The sequence below is a fragment of the Pezoporus wallicus genome, unplaced genomic scaffold (genome assembly GCF_028554395.1).
Source record: "Pezoporus wallicus isolate ANWC-B61680 ecotype Strahan unplaced genomic scaffold, APGP_CSIRO_Pwel_v1 contig_736, whole genome shotgun sequence".
NCBI classification, from domain to species: Eukaryota; Metazoa; Chordata; class Aves; order Psittaciformes; family Psittacidae; genus Pezoporus; species Pezoporus wallicus.
Genome location: NW_026639744.1, coordinates 4,853,295 through 4,870,595, shown reverse-complemented (window position 1 = coordinate 4,870,595; position 17,301 = coordinate 4,853,295). Strand labels below are relative to the sequence as shown.

The following is a 17,301-nucleotide window of genomic DNA, read 5'->3' as shown; positions in this document are numbered from 1 at the left end:
TTAAAGGTAGAAAAAAATTCTCAATTGTTCCACTGGATTGGATTGTACGCTACTGTCAGGTATAAAATAAAATCTAATTTTTATGGGAAGTATTTTTCTCACCAGTTGCTCTGTTCATTAGTGAATGGATAGTACTCTCCTGTCTTTATTTGTAGGTAATAAATAGCACATCTGTTCAGATAATCAAAACCAGGGTGTCAGGGAAATGCTTGAGTCTTCACACGTGCTCAACTTCCCAGAAAATACATTTGTGAGCAGCATGACCAATACCAAGAAGACTTAGATATTTTATTGTGAGAGATGATCTTGGTCCATAGCTGTCATCTGAGAGCAAAGAGAAAAGGTTCTAGAAATACTATCTTACCAGCTGCATGGTTTTGCATAAGTTAAAGATCTTTATCGGTTATTTCCTGTCATTACTGTGTGGATATTCTAAGGGCGGCAATCTGGTTTTTGTTCTGTGCCTTTTTTGTTTTTTCAATCTCTTGCTTTCACCATTTGAGGTTACTTTCTCCTCCTTGATCCAATGAAAAAAACTCAACCCAAAACACAACCACCAACACAAAACCCCTGGTTTGTCACCCCAACTGCCTAACAAGTTATGCAAGAGAATTTATGCGAATTTTAAGTCATTTCAGCCAGTTATGTTTTCAGTCTGAGTTGAACATTTCTGTATTTAAATGTTGTCCAGTTTCCATCCATAGCTTAAGAATGGAGGGAAAAACAAAACAAAACAAACCAACCAGAAAACCCCAAAACAAATCACAATCAAAAAAACCCCTGTGTATATGGCGAATCTGGTTTTAGATTTAATTTTTGGACTTTCTGAGAGAGGAACACCTCAAGTCTAGGACACGTGTTGCTCTTTATTTCTGTGGAAATACAAAGTGGCACAAGCGCTGAAGTGTTTTGGCCTGCAGGTGTGCTGCTGGGGTTGGGGATTGTGCTGTGTTAGGTACTCTCTCTTGGGTTGTCATTTTCTGATCAAGTTACAGCAGTGCAAGCAAGATGAAGTCTGCCTGTGCGTGTTGCAGAAAGCTGAGGGTTCTCAGGACTTGCTTAGGTTCATTTAAAAAGAAACAATTTGCAAGCCTTGATGATGTTTCTTTGTGGGTGAAAATGTAAATGTTGTTGAATTATGTGCACTAGAGAAAAACAAAGGGGTTTGTGGATGTAGTATGTTTCCAACGAATGGAGGAATATAACTGAAAGAAGGTTTAACAACAAACTCCAAGAATCTAAGTCCAAGATGGATTTTGAGTGAAGGTCATTCTGTTTTGCCTCTGTTTCTTTTTTGATTATGATTGATACCTACATTTAATTTTTCTTCAATATAAGATTTTTTCCCCAATAAAATAGGCTAATATGTCATGGCAAGTCCATATCTGTATGAAGTCTCTCTGATGGTTTTCTTTTTTTCCTTCTGGGTATTCCTTTCAGGATGTACAGGTGAATCTTTGAATCTGTTAAGTTTTGTTCCTTTTTTTTGTGATATTTTTAGTGCCCAGACTTCTAGGTTGCATTACGGGTATTCCAAACAGGTCTTTCTGTAGATCTGTTGTTGGTATTGCTCTTATTTATTAGCACACTAGTGCAAATAAAAATCATACTTAAGAAACTGAGAGTTGCAACAAACTTTGTAGGTACTGTAAGAACTTTCTCACTCACTCTCCCTTTTCTTCTCTCACTCCCTGACTGCAGTGATAAGCTATGGGGGCAAAAAATTCCAGTTACTCACTTATATGTAGCAACTTGTTTAGTGTGGAGCAGACTCCACTTTTTATGCTGAGAGTTCTGGTTTTGTCATCACATAACACTTCCATAAAATTTATGTCCCAGGAAGTACTTCTCTCTGCAGCTGAACCAGAGTCTATTTCTGCAGTCAGATGGTACTCATTATAATGTGGATATTTTAATGGTTATCTTACATAAAATTACTGCATTATTTTTCTGAGATCCTCATTTAATCTCAGGTCTGCTCTACCAAGTGTAGCACATGAATTATAAAACTCACATTCACTGTTTTCTTCCATCATCAAAAGCCATCACTTATACTTGAGAGCAGAAGTAGCACCAAAACTAGACTCTTCCTACTTATTTAGCACAGAATGATCTAATGGCTGGAGATAGCTGTTCAGCTTTACCTTCCACCAGTTTCAACTTCTAATTTAAAAAAAAAAAACAATAAAACCCAGCCTTTGGATATGGAAGCTCCTTATTGTTTCTTTCATCCCTAATTTTATTCAAAAAAATCTTTAAAGAGAAAAATCTGTTATGAGTACTGTCTCTTTTACAGGCTTGAAGATGTAGTTTCATCTTCAGTTGGTTATAGAAACACATCTTAGTGAAACCATCCCAAGTAGTGGATGATAACGTATTAGTACTGCATTTATTGGTATATAGATTGCACTCTCCTTCCGTATTCCCATCCCCAAGCTGGCAGTCACTTTAGAATTACGTACAGGTTTCCTGGAAACTTCTTATTTCTTAGCAGTGGCACCTATGCTGACGTCCGGAAGCTTTATTTGAATCAATAAATGTAATGAATAGTAAGATTAATTCTCCCAGCACTCCAAAAATCTTTTGGCAGTTACATTAAACTTTCAAACCTTGTGTAAATTTATCAAGCAAATTTATTTAGTGGTCTTCATTTATGGCTTGCTTGGACAATATCAGAATGTAATAAAAACATCTTTCAGGAAAAAGGAGGGGTGGTGAAGGAGCAGGTGGCCGGTGTCACCCAACCCAAAGTCATAGGATCAGCAAAATGCTGTACATTGTTTCTAATGTGCTGCATTTAGAAAGAGAACGTTTAATGAACTCACTTTAGGGGATGGGATTTGTTTTGTAATTTTTCTTTTGTCTATTCAGAATAAGCTGTTTCATCTTTTCTTTAAGGAAACTTGCTGTATCATGTAGGGAGTCGGGTATAACCAGATAAAGTGGCATTAAAAAACCTGATAGAAATTTCAAGGTATGTCAAGGATTGTTTTCTCTTTCAGACAGATGAATATTATCAACTTATGTCCAGCCTGAAATGGTCAGATTTTGACTGAGTCACAGAATCACAGTAACTCAGTCTTTCCATTTCTAGTTTAAGTCCACAGGCTCTTCTTGAGTTGTACAGGAAAGAAAAGTAGGTCTTTCTGACTTGAGAAAAATATGCACATGTGAATGAGTTGGTTTGAATATGCTGCTTTGCATATGTAAAATAATCAGTAGCAGAAGGGAATAGTAAAAAATCCTGCTTTATTTAATCAGCTGTAGTGTTTAAATAATGGATTCAGCATTTCATACTGCATAGGAAGAGATTAGATGCCAATAGCTCTGAAGTTTTCCAGTATCCTGTATGACAACTGAATTATCAAGAACCATTGTTGATTCTGTTATCTTGCAATAATACTCTTGCTTTATGGGGAGGTTTTTTTACCCATTTTTGCTGACAGAAGAGTAGTTGTATTTAGCACAAGAAACCTGTTGTGGAAAGATACCGGTTGTGTATTAACTGAAGGTAATTGTGCTCACTGTGCCCTGACATATCATAAGAAATTCCCTGGTTCTCATTTGAATGACAATGGTTATTATGCAGGAGATAGAAGTTAAAATTCAGACCTGAAACCATCTCAAGAGATTAGGTAATTAAGAAATCAGTTTGTGATTGAATAGGTAGTGACATAAGCCAATACTATGTAGGAAGCTATTACCACTGTGCAATAAACTGTTTAGTCCAAGTATGCTTTTTCACCTGAAGGTAATCTGAGATTTGGTGTTAATTAACTGTTGCATTCTTTAGTGTAATCACGTGCACATAGTCTTTTCTCTTTACATACATATATATACCTATGAGTATATCTGTTTTCATTTGTGCTGCATATTTGCATAGACTATAAATATCTAGAGATTCTGTTTATTCATGTATGATTCAAGTAATTCTAGAAACATGCATCTCACAGGTTGAAAATAATTTAAATTTTATGCCTGCCTTCAAATCTGATTTTCACTATTAATAAATACTTTCTAAAAATCACTCAACAATAACCTGCCCTTAGTTCATAGGGTATCATTTTTTTCAATCTGTGAAACTAATTGTACCTCTAAGCTTTCAACTGTATATGGTGTCTCTTGGATGCATCAAAGCATTCTGTGAGGATATCCAGCAGCAAACTTCTTAAGGAAACAATAACAACCCCTTCTCTGATTTAAGATAAATGAGTATTTTTGTATGAAAATCTTGCTGCAGGAGATTCAGAGACTTAAAGGCACTATTGTTTGGTTTGTTTTTTTTTTTTTGCTTTTGTAGACCATAGTGATAAAGCTTTACCACATCTCATGATGATACAAGTATCTGGTATATATGTCCCAGTTAAAGCCACTGTAACTTTAGTATGGATTCTCTTGTTTCACATGGTTTATTGGGCATCAAACAATGGGGATTTTTGAGAAGGATTATGCATCGATAGCTTTTGGCCAAATTTCTCACTGATGTGTTTCAAGGAAGTTAGGCAGCTGGGACTTTAGCAAAGAAATCCTTAGATGGACAAATAATTGATTAGAAAGTAAGAAACAGGGATTAGAAGTCTAGAATCAGTCCTCATGAGGGAAGGAGTTCCTCACCAGGTCACCATCAGGATCTCTGATGTTCATTATATTCATGAATGATCTGGAAAATAGGCATACTCAGGAGATGAGAACATTTAGAGATGCTAGTAAGTTGTTTAAGGTGTACTAAAGATAAGAGCTGACAAGGAAGATTTGCAAAAGACCCTGAGAGAGTGATTGCCATTAAAATGCCAAATGAAATTCAGTATAAATAATTGGCAAAAGATGCACATGGAGGAATAATTACAGCTTCATCTCTGAGCTCATTGTTACCATTTGGGAGCAAGAGTTTGGACTTGCAGCAGATAGTTCCAAAAAAATATCCATTCAATATTTATCAATCAATCAATTAAAAAGGTGGTGTTGTAAAGAGGGTAGATGGGGAATCAGTTGTTCACTACTGCTTTGAGTGTAGGAGCCAGCTTGCTGGAGCCAGGGCTCAATGCAAACAGGAGAGGTGGCCTTTCACCCCACTGGTGTTTGAGCTCTGGGACACACTTCCAGGGGACACCGTGAGTGCTGGAAGTTCACACAGGCTAAAGGGAGGAGCAGATGTGTTTTTAGAGTATAAACCCATTGCAAAGCCTTACTGAGCAACTGAACTGAATATGGTTTTACACCTGTCTAATCTGAAAATGCTTGAGCGTGGAGAAAGAGTCAAGGATATGTGTGTTTTCTCTTTTGTTATTCCACTCCCTTGGCTTGTACTTTTGATCCCATCAGAGGCAATGAATTGGCCAACCCCTCTAGACAGCTCCAGTATGGCCTTTTTTTTTTAATTTTGGCATTGTGCCAAGTTTTGCCACATTGTCTTTCTGAGTGGGAGTAAACTAAAGTTCCTTAATGCTCATTACCCTTCTCAGCAGCAAATGCATTTTTATTGCTTTAATCGAGTTCTGTGAAAAAAATGAGAGCGTTATTGGGATGCACATGCCTGTAAATTTTTTCTGTGCAGGTGAAAGCTCAAATAGGATGATCTAACCCCAGAGGATTCAAGCTCTGTGGTTGAAAACTTCTGATAATTATGTCTTCTGCCTACTTGGCTGCGGTTTATAGGGTTTTGACTGGCACGGGATCTGTCTCCATGAGTATTCATGATAGCTGCATGTCTGAGTAGGAGTGCTCACTACCTTTTTGGTGTTTATCCCAAATGTCAGGTGGGTGTTGCAGTTTGACATATACCTGAAGGTAATCTGAAGCTTACATAGGCAGATTGATTCTCCTGAACAACAGGGAAGTCATTCTCATTTAGAAAATGCCATTCATCTCTTTTAGACTTGTAGAGTCAGAATTATGCTCTGTTGTTTGTTATGCAAAAAAAAAAACACCCAGGATTGCTTACTCCTTAAAGGTTAAACCTCTTTACTGATGGATGAATTAATCTTTTTGATAGCTTTATACAATCTTTCAGACATGACATAAGAACGTTGTGGATTAGTGAAATGGTAAATCCTTCGTTAGTGTAGTATCAGGTGTTCTCAAATTATGTTTGGGTATGGTTGGAAGACTCTGTATTCTCTGCCTGGCTCCGTGGACTGAGGATGCTGCTTACTGAGAGCTGGACATCCCTCCAGCTGCAGCTGCTCTCCATAAACTCAGAAGGAGCTAGGTTGCATGGCAAGGAGAATTCTGGAGAAATTGTGTTCCTTGTGTTAGGTGTTTTATACAATGTTGCCTTCTATGGTTATTTTGGTTTGTTTCATTTTTGGGGGGGGGTTGGTTTTCTTCGGGGTTTGTTTGTTTTTTTTTGGTTGGTTGGTTTTGGTGTTTTGTTTTTTTTTTGTGGTTTTTTTTGGTGTTTTTTTTTTTACTTGTAGGTAGGTTACTGAATCTTATCTTTCTAGCCCTTTTCTTATAGAAACTTTAATATAGAATACAAAATTTTTCAGTGGAATATGAAGAAGAAGGTATCTTGCTGCAAATTGATTTGTTTTGCCCTAAATGGTGATATTTTTAAGCTCATTCCACAAATACTGAATTTTCCATTGTTGCTGGTGCTGTGAATTTGGTTTGTTTTCTGGGTATTTATATCAAGGACTACATTTTCTTTCAAGCTTTATAGTACATGGTGCATATTGGCAGTCTAACTCTGGCTGCAGGCCAGAAAAGACTGTTGAGCCATGTGGGCTGGTCATAGGAACAGGATGCGAAACAGAGCGTCACGTACTTGGGAGGGACAGGTGTCAGCTGTGCTGCAGAGTGAGACTTAGTAAAGGTACATTGGAAAGGTTTTAGCCTTTTCTTAAGTCTCAACTTTTCTGATCGTTGTGGATCTGATATCTGCTCTTCAGAAAATCGTGGATTTTGAGCTAGTCGTTATATTTAAAAGGAAATAGAAAACTTTCAAACTCGGTTTAAGTGCAAAGCTTTCCTTTCAGGTTTGACTGGTAGAAAGCCTCCTGGTAAAAGTCCCAGGGCAGTTCTGGATGAAATGTCTGTCCCAGGACGTACTCTTAAGCCAGGTTAACATTTTCACACCCATGTTGCCAATTCTGTTTCCCTGAGGAAATTTTTAAAAAAGAAATTTTATACTCAGTATACTTGATTTTATAAATAAGACAGTGTTCTATGTGTCTACCTCAGTCCTCTCCTGGTGTATCAGAATGATGGCTAAATGGCAGCTTAAAGAAAGTACTTTAAGCATGAGGGTTTTGGTTTTTTTTTCTGTCTATTTAAATGCAAGCAGAATGTCAACATTTAGAAATAGCCATTATGTGCAATGATGGTATAAGTCCTGTTGCTGTCATTACAGCTGTCTCAGCATATTGCCAAGAAGAGTAGATACATTTCCTGCAGGAGGATACTGTAAGAAGAGGGGGTATGAAATGCCTAAGAAATGTGCATCAATACAGATTCTGAATACTGCATTTAGGTCAGTCAGCATGGAGTTGGAATATGAAAAATGGGGATTTATTCAGAAGTACTTGTATCAGCAGATATTGTCTTACTACTTTGCAAAGATGAATTACGTAATAAAAAAAAATCTCAATAAAAGCATTTCTATACATGGTTCTCTTTCAATGTAGTAGTACTGTTTTTCACAAGCTATGGTGCAATGGCTGTTGTTTCCAAAAGCCCTTAAGGCTTTTCTAAGATTTCTTGTCTGACTGGATAAGGATTGTGTATCTAATGGCTTGTCATTTATGTACAGAAAGTTTGTTTTCCCAGATCTTATACAAACCTCTGAGAACAGCAACCTAAATCTCTTTGTCTCTTCACTTTGGGGAGAAAAGAGAGGGCAAAAGAACAGTGTCTACAGCACATAGCCTTCATATTCTGATAAATAACTTCTACCCAGACAGAGCCTAAGTTATGTCACCTGTCTACTGACTTGTTTAACAGCACCCCTACCCCCAGTCAAGTGCTTTAGAAGGGTGCACCTTTAGAAGTCAGACAATACAGTCACTCAGACTTCAAGAATCTTGACTTGGTTCTGGGGTTTTCTGATTTGTCTTGAATTTCCTACTGCTTGTGAATGTATAGGACTTAACCAGGCCTAGAGCTGAGACCAGAGTCCCTAACTGAGATGAGAAATGCGCTGCGTTACCTAAAGAGTAAGAGACATTTTCCACCATCTTGAAAGCCCTGGAGCTGGGAGCAGTCTGGGAGCCATATGCGCATGCCTGCCTGTAGGATGAGGTTTGGAAAAGAGAGGCAGTGTATGAAGGATGAGGTAGGAGAATAAAACAGTCAAAATCTGCCCGTATTTTAAACATATAAGATCAAATTATTGACTTCCTGCTGGCTAGTGTGATGTCAATGGTGCCCATTGATAACTTCTGCTCAACTGGTGGAGGCAAACTGGATGAGGGTGTGAGAGTCTGACAAGTGGGTTAAAGTTATCAATTGAACTTTGTAGCGGATCATCACAAAATGTTCTCAAGTTACCCATGTGTAATTCATCAGAATTGCAATGCTGATCTTGTTATTTCTCAGTTTGTGCCTCCTAAAAGTAGTATGTGCTTGAAGTAAGATTAGACTAACGCATTTCGTTCACATCTCAACCATAAACTTGATTTTATAATTAACAGCATTCTCAGTCTGTCCTCTGCCCAGTGTCCTTCTGTAAAATGGGAAGAACAGTTCTTTATTTAATTGGATTGCTATAAATGTAGAAGTTATAAATTTGTATGATCTTTTCTGGTTTTATAATGATAAAATTGAAGAAGTGTTATTTAATCAATATGCTACATTCTGGCAGTACAAGAAATAAACGGTAATATATTCTGTGTTTTGTGCATCTTGAGCTTGCAATCCAATTGATGAAGAACCATTAGTAGCTGCATATATGTGTGAGTGTGTACTTAATATCTAATGCTTCATATTAGAGTTGTCTGTCTGTTTCACATTTTGCTTCCTACAGTTGTTTTCTACAGGAAAAGCTGGCATATGATGATCCAGCAGGCAGTGTAGTTCAGTTGTAATGTTGCTGGCAGACAAGGAACACAAAAAGCCCTTTTTGCTACCTGCAAGAGCATACAGTTTTGCCAGTGTTAACTGTTCTCAGTATCATACGAAAACGTGAAGTACAATACACTTATGAGTAATATATAACAGCTAAGAACAGCTTCTCAGAAATCTTTTGTGGATTTTCACCTTTGTGTTTACACTGAAATTGTCATTTTTATTGTGGCATCTGTGTGGTCATATATAAACGTAAGATATAAAGGTGGAAAGATTCAGGTAAAGAAGGCATTTTCCTATGTAGTGTTTGCATTATAGCTTAAAGTTCAGAAGAGGTTTTACAGTAATTTACTGTCTCTTTTTCTTTATTTTTCCTTTTGTCAAGAGAAATATATGGACTGTCACATTTGTAAAGCTTTGGGGAGAGTGTTCTTGTAATGAGAACTTCCAGTGCTTTGTTCTCACTAGGCTTTGCTCCACGAGGAAATAGGTGCAAAATTTGTGTTTTACTGGAATAAGTGAGTACACAACCAAAATTACCCTGAAAGCAGATATTGAAAACAGGAACCTGAAGGATTAAATCTATTTTTAGAGGAAAATATTGTAATAAGAATAGGGAAAATAGGACTAGCAAGAAACATCTGTAAAAACACTAATTATCTTTGTTATTGAGACTAGTCAATAACTGCTACGCATGGGAGTATCTGCATATATGTAGTATGCGTTTGTATCTTTTATAGGCAATGCCAGAGACTTTGAATTTTCATTTTTACATTAGAATGGAAACAAAAAAAAGGAATATTTTTCATGGAAAAAAACAAACAGTAGAGGTCAGAGAGAACACAAGTGTATGCGCCAGCCATGTCTTGCAGCATTAAGTCCTGCAGCACTGCCTGCAGGTGGATAAAACTAGCATCACAGCTCAAGAAAGGCAGGGGAGTAAGTTCAACTAGCGTCATGCCATTATTTAAGGTAATTCTGTGGCTCTAAGGTCCTGCTCAGAAAGGTTTAATTTCGTAAAATTGTACTGTAACACGCCATACAGCATACAATGGTGAAAGCAAATTTATAAGTATTAGAAAAACAAATGTTAAATGATTCCTGCCAGATTTATTTAATGTATGGTTTTAGGAAGTCTGGGCCAAATCTTGTGCTACTTGCGTGGGGTTAATCTGTAAGTGTAATCCAGACTTCAGTTCTTTTCTTGATGATTTCTTGTTGACTTTAGAGTCGGTTTCCTTTTACTAGTGGCCTAGTTAATACTTCACTTGCTTCTGGTTCAGATGTACTGATTGCTAAGGTTGTGATTTTTATCAGAAGTCCAGAGGTAATGGGAATTTCATGGCAATTTTAGACACTTTTATCCTGAAGTGATTTTTTTTTTTTTATTTCTTTATTGCTGTCATCAAGACAATGTATATTCTGACATCCACTTTAGACTGGGTAAATGACATCTTTATAATCATCACAGGTAGTAATGGGCACATAAATTTTTCAGTGAACAGACAGAAGAGATGAAGTGACAGCATGCAACTGTGCCAAGTTTCTTCTGGCATTCAGCTATTTGCTTTTGCTTCCCTTTAGGCTCACTGTGACTCTGTGGTAGAAATGGAGTGCTTGGTTAATGGAAGTGAGTGAAATGCCAGATTTATTAAGTAGTAAACTAGAGTTCGACTATTTAAACCATGACATAAGCATTAATAAGCACCTTTTTTGGCAGAAAGTTTTTGCTAATTTCTAGTTGGTAAAGGCCTACAAACTGTAAGGTCCATAGCACCAGGCAAATGAATGCTTAGAAACAGATGTTAAGCCTTGGTGTGGTGGAGCTGGGCGTAAGGAGTAATTTCATCTTACCCTACAAAAAATTTCTTCAGGCAACTGGTAGCCAGTGCGAGGCATAAGGTAATGAACTGTGAATTGAAGGGATTTTCTTTATGTAAAAGTATCTGCAAATCCAGTTGGATAACACATTGATGATATTATTGTGTGGGGCGATACAGCGGAAGAAGTCTTTGAGAAAGGGAGGAAAATAATCCAAATCCTGCTGAAAGCCGGTTTTGCCATAAAATGGAGTAAGGTCAAGGGACCTGCACAGGAGATTCAATTTTTGGGAATAAAATGGCAAGATGGGCGTAGACAGATCCCCACAGATGTGATCAACAAGATAACAACAATGTCTCCACCAACTAATAAGAGAAGCACAAGCTTTCTTGGGTGCAGTGGGGTTCTGGAGAATGCACATCCCAAATTACAGTTCGATTGTAAGCCCTCTCTATCATGTGACCCGGAAGAAGAATGGTTTTAAATGGGTCCCTGAGCAGCAACAAGCCTTTGAGCAAATTAAACGCGAGAGAGTTCATGCAGTAGCCCTTGGACCAGTCCGAACCGGACCAGATGTAAAAAATGTGCTGTACACTGCAGCTGGGGAGAACGGTCCTACCTGGAGCCTCTGGCAGAAAGCTCCAGGGGAGACTCGAGGTCGACCCCTCGGCTTTTGGAGTCAGGGATACAAAGGATCTGAGGCCAGCTATACCCCAACTGAGAAAGAGATACTGGCAGCCTATGAAGGGGTTTGAGCTGCTTCGGAAGTGATTGGCACTGAAGCACAGCTCCTCCTGGCACCCCGGCTGCCCGTGCTGGGCTGGATGTTCAAAGGCAGGGTCTCCTCTACACATCATGCAACTGATGCTACATGGAGTAAATGGGCTGCACTAATTACACAACGAACCCGAATAGGAAATCTCAGTCGTCCAGGCATTCTAGAAGTCATCATGGACTGGCCAGAGGGCAAAGATTTTGGAATGTCACCAAAGGAGGAGGTGATGCGTGCTGAAGAGGCCCCACCATATAATAAACTGTCAGAAAGTGAAAAGCAGTATGCCTTGTTTACTGATGGCTCTTGCCATATTGTGGGAAAGCATCGGAGATGGAAGGCAGCTGTATGGAGTCCTGGATGACAAGTTGCAGAAACTGCTGAAGGAGAGGGTGAATCGAGTCAGTTTGCCGAGGTGAAAGCCATCCAGCTGGCCCTGGACATTGCTGAACGAGAAAAGTGGCCAGTACTTTATCTCTATACTGACTCATGGATGGTGACAAATGCCCTGTGGGGGTGGTTGAAGCAATGGAAGCAGAGCAACTGGCAACGCAGAGGTAAACCCATCTGGGCTGCTGCACTGTGGAAAGATATTGCTGCCAGGGTGCAGAACCTGGTGGTGAAGGTACGTCATGTAGATGCCCATGTACCCAAGAGTCTGGCCACTGAGGAACACCAGAACAACCAACAAGTGGATAAAGCGGCTAAGATTGAAGTGGCTCAGATGGACTTAGATTGGCAACATAAAGGTGAATTATTTTTGGCCCGGTGGGCCCATGACACTTCAGGCCAGCAGGGCAGAGATGCAACATACAGGTGGGCCCGTGATCGAGGGGTGGACTTAACAATGGACACTATTGCCCAGGTTATTCATGAGGGTGAAACATGTGCTGCAATTAAACAAGCCAAGCGGTTAAAGCCTCTTTGGTATGGAGGACGATGGTTGAAGAATAAATATGGGGAGGCCTGGCAGATTGACTATATCACACTGCCACCAACCCGCCAAGGCAAGCGCCATGTGCTTACCATGGTGGAAGCAACCACCGGGTGGCTGGAAACATACGCTGTGCCCCATGCCACTGCCCGGAACACTATCCTGGGCCTTGAGAAACAGATTTTGTGGCGACACGGCACCCCAGAGAGAATTGAGTCAGACAATGGGACTCATTTCCGGAATAACCTTATAGATATTTGGGCCAAAGAGCATGGCATTGAGTGGGTATATCACATCCCCTACCATGCACCAGCCTCTGGGAAAATCAAACAGTACAATAGGCTGTTAAAAACTACACTGAGAGCAATGGGTGGGGGAACTTTCAAGCATTGGGATATACACTTACCAAAGGCCACCTGGTTGGTCAACACCAGAGGATCTGCCAACAGGGCCGAACCCAGCCCTGAGACGGCTGAAAGCATCCCCCGGAAGCTGCCCGCCGAGCCCCAGGAGGATGCAGGAGACCACGCAGCATTTCCCAGCAAGGCAGAGGAGGAGGAGCTGGACTCAGGAAAAGAGAAGCTGGTGGTGGGAGAGCCGGCAAGCACAGCAGCTACACCAGCCCCAGTGACAAGTACAGCAGCATCGTTTGAGAGTTCTGAAGGTTTTGAATGGCCTTTGGGTATCCTTGGGACCTGCCTGCTGATTGTGATGGGGATCAGCATGTTGGCACACATACAGACTGTGTGCTACCCACAACCATTTTGTCTGATCTCAAAAGTTAAGCAGAGTCAGGTTTGGGTCTTGTCTGGGGTTAGACGATGATGCAGGGGGACCAAGAGGTTCTCCCCAAGGCTGGACAGCCAGGAGTGGCAGGGTGTGTGGGACAGTATGGGCAGGTATCTAGTCCACTGGGCCCCTCCAGTGCTTTGGAAGCATCGGAGATGGAAGGCAGCTGTATGGAGTCCCCATCAGCAAGCTGCAGAAACTGCTGAAGGGGACAGTGAATTATTTTGAGCCTGGTGGGCCCATGGCACTTCAGGCCATCAGAGCAGAGATGCAACATAGAGATGGACTTATGATCGAGGGGTGAACTTAGCAATGGACACTATTGCCCAGGTTATTCACAAGTGTGAACACTGCACACAGTCTCTCCTGCTCTGAAAGACTGTTACAAGAGATGGAGCCTGGCGTCATGGACCAGATGGACGCAGCAGCTTTAGAGCTACTGAGACAGGACACCTGACCCAAACTGACCAAAGAGCTATTCCATACCACAGCACGTCATGCCCAGGATGTCACTGGGAGTTAGCCGGAAGGGCTGGGAGACTGCAGGGTTGGAGGAGGTATGGGTCAGTGCTTGGTCGGGCCTGGGGGGCGAGTTATCGGTTGGCTGGTGGTGAGGTGTTGTATTCTCTTCCCTTGTTATTTCCTTTATCATTATTATCATTGGTGGTAGCAGTAGTGATTTGTGTTATACCTTAGTAACTAAACTGTTCTTATCTCAACATGTGGGACTTGCATTCTTTTTGACTCTCCTCTCCGTCCCTCCAGGAGCAGGGGGAGGGCAAGAAGTTGGGGGGAAGTGAGTGAACAAATTGCCTGACTGGGTTTAAACCACGACAGTCACGCTCCTTTTGATGCAGCCCAGGATACAGTTGGCTTTCTGGGCTGCGAGCGCACACTGAAGCTGGCTCGTGTTCATATTCTCATTGACCAACACCCCCAAGTTCTTCTCTGCTCAGCCTGTAGCTGTGCCTGGGTTTGCTCTGACCCAGGTGAGATATATTCAATTCATTTCTTGGCAGGTCATCTCTCAAAGGATATGTGTGTTGTTATTTATTCCTAAATAGCTTGTCTTCTGTACAGGAGCTATTATTTTAAGGACAAAGCATTAATTGAGCAGATGCATAATATCTGATGTCGTGCTTTTTTCTTTTTTTTTTTTTCTCCAAACTGTGACCTTTTCCACAACAGATTGAACACCTTTGTACCTTAATTGTATTGTTTATGACACTTTTCTGAGCCACCAGTGCTATTTTTCTGCTGAGATTCTTAGAATCATAGAATATCTCAAATTGTAAGGGACACATAAGGATCATAGAGCACAACTTCCTGCTTCTAGCAGGACTACCTAAAACTAAATCATATGACTGAGAATGTCATCCAAATGCTCCTTGAACTGTGACAGGCTTAATGCTGTGACCACTTCCCCTGGGAAACCTGTTCCAGTGATGGACCACACTCTTAGTGAAGAACCTTTTCCTAATGTGTTGTGGTTTAAACCCTAGCCAGACAGCTTGTTCACTCACTCCCAGTGAGTGGTGCCAGGCTGCGAGCAGTCGAGGCTGCCTCCCCATCCCCAGGGGCTCTCCCCTTCCCCACTCCCGGAGGAACAGGGAGGAGGATCGAAAGAGTGCAACTCCCACGGGTTGAGACAAGAACAGTCCAGCAACCAATGTACAACACAAATCACCACCGCTACCACCAACGACAACAATGATAAGAGAAAATAACAAGGGAAGAGAATATGATACCACCGGCCAAGAAAAGAGTCTGACCCAGAAGCCCGTGTCCTTCCGGGTAACTCCCAGTTACCCTCCACCCCGGGCATGACGTGCTGTGGTATAGAATACCTCTTTGGCTAGCCTGGGTCAGGCACCCCGTCTCTGCTTCCTTATGGCTTCCCCTCCTCCCTGGCAGAGCATGAACCTCACAAAGTCCTTGGTCAGGGTAAACATCACTTAGCAACAACCGAAAACATCGGTATCACCAGCACTGTTCCCAGGCTGGAAGTCAAAACACAGCACTGCACCAGCTACCACAAAGGAGAAAAATGACTGCTACTGCTGAACCCAGGACATGATGTCAGATCCGAACTTCCCCTGATAGCTTCATTCCATTTACATGTGTTCTAACACTGGTCACCAGAGGGAGGACATCAGCACGTCCCTCGTGCTGTCCTCCTTGAGGAAGTTGTAGACAGCATGAGGTTCCCCCCTCAGCCTTCTCTTCTCCTAGCTGAACAAAGCAAGTGACCTCATCTGCTCCTGGTAAGTCTTGCCCTCAAGACCTTTCACCGTCTTGGTTTCCATTTGCTGGACACACAGATGTCCTCGTTATTGAGGTGTCCAAAACTGCACATAGAACTTGAGGTGGGGCCACACCAGTGCCATGTACAGTAGGACAATCACCTCCCTCTGTTAATTGTTAATCTAGCTATGTTGTGCTATTCTTAACTTCCACCAACATGGAAAGTAGTGCTTGATCTTTCTAAGTTGTGTTGACTGCCCAGCACTTGTGTTCTCCTCAGTTTTGCTTGCAGTTGTTGATGCACGTTCCTTTAAACTGGTGATTCTTGGCATATAATTGCTTTCATTTAGTTTGCTCCTGGCCCTCATTTACTTTGTTAGTCATCAACCTGTCACCAAGAAGTATTATTCTCTCAAAATAAATGACTGATGGAGTTTGAAATGAGGCTATCATTAGTAGGTGTACAGGGCAAATGATATTTCTCTCATAAATGCCTGATGTTTCACTTCATATGTTTTTGGGTTCATTTAAAGGAAGATACAGAAAATAATTTATGGTTCTTCTTTTGGGGACAGAAAGAAGAAAACCTGCAGGTTTTTGAGGTCAACCAGCCTATTCCTTTATAGGGAATTGACAGTCAAGGTTTACCTTCTGTGCAGGCCTTCAGTGGCTCTGCAGCATGGGTTACACTGTACAGAAGAGGGAAGCCAGAAAATTATATACAATCTTTCAGGAGAACAGTTCATTTTGAAGGGTTTAGAAAAAAGAAAAAAATATATATATATAAAAAAAAGTTCCGACAAAAATTTTAAAAGATAATGCAGCCAGTTCTGAGGTCAAAAGGGTGTCGTGACTAATAGAAATGAGCTTACTGAGCAGAAGTGATATATTCAGATATATCAGTGCTTCATATATGGCCATTAAAATATAAATCCTTTTTTCTGTAGATAAATATCTCATTCCATTTGTTATTTTACATCTATGAAAATGCAGAGGGAATATGATTAAAAATTTCACAGATAAAATATATTCTTGGGTACTGTACAGGATTCACAAGATGTCTTTTGGGAAGGGGTGAAACCTAGAGATCCACATCTTGGAATGCATCTACTAATTTCTCTTCTATGTTCTATGGCAAAGTAGCTTGATGACATTCAAATGTGTTAAATACTGCCTGCTATCAGTGTGACTTCAGAGTAAAATTGTAGCTGGGAGCCTTTTTGGATGTTTTTCCCTTTTTGCGCTAGACATTCTAATAATAAACACCCCAATGAACAAACAGTTCTGTGCTTCGGTTTGGCAGAATGAAAGGGGAACAGATTTCAAGCCCATGGAAATTGGATTTCCTGAACCTTCAAATGAGATGAAATGATATTACAGATATGCATTGTGCAGTCCAGAAGGACATATTGATAATCAGGTTTATTTTTCAGTTATAAAGAATTTTATATAATAATGCAGAGGGAATAATAGAGGGAGTGTGTACAACCTGCCAGGGTGGAAGGATAGTTCTTTAGTATCCACCTATTGTAGCAGTAGGAAATCTCCTTGGTTTCCATGAGTAGTGACCTGGAATGGGTATCTCTAATGCCCTCTTCTAAAAATGCATTGGTGACTTAAACAGTCCAAACTTGTGCTTATTGAAGCATTTGCAATTACAGGAAATGCCTATCAAAAGCTCTGCTGTGTGTATAACTTCCTACTGCTTATAAAGCTTGAATTATTAAATGCACAAAGT

General features: G+C 40.6%; 1 protein-coding gene across 1 annotated transcript in view; it reads left to right on the top strand.

Annotated features, from left to right (window-relative positions):
* LOC130602622 (uncharacterized) overlaps positions 1–12,191 on the top strand; it is a 187,859-nt gene extending 175,668 nt beyond the window's left edge. The window contains exon 2 of the mRNA XM_057415685.1: positions 11,823–12,191. Coding sequence (XP_057271668.1) covers positions 11,823–11,960 — 138 coding nt within the window. The 3' untranslated portion in view covers positions 11,961–12,191. The remainder of the gene's footprint in view (positions 1–11,822) is intronic.
* The last annotated feature ends 5,110 nt before the right edge of the window (positions 12,192–17,301 follow it).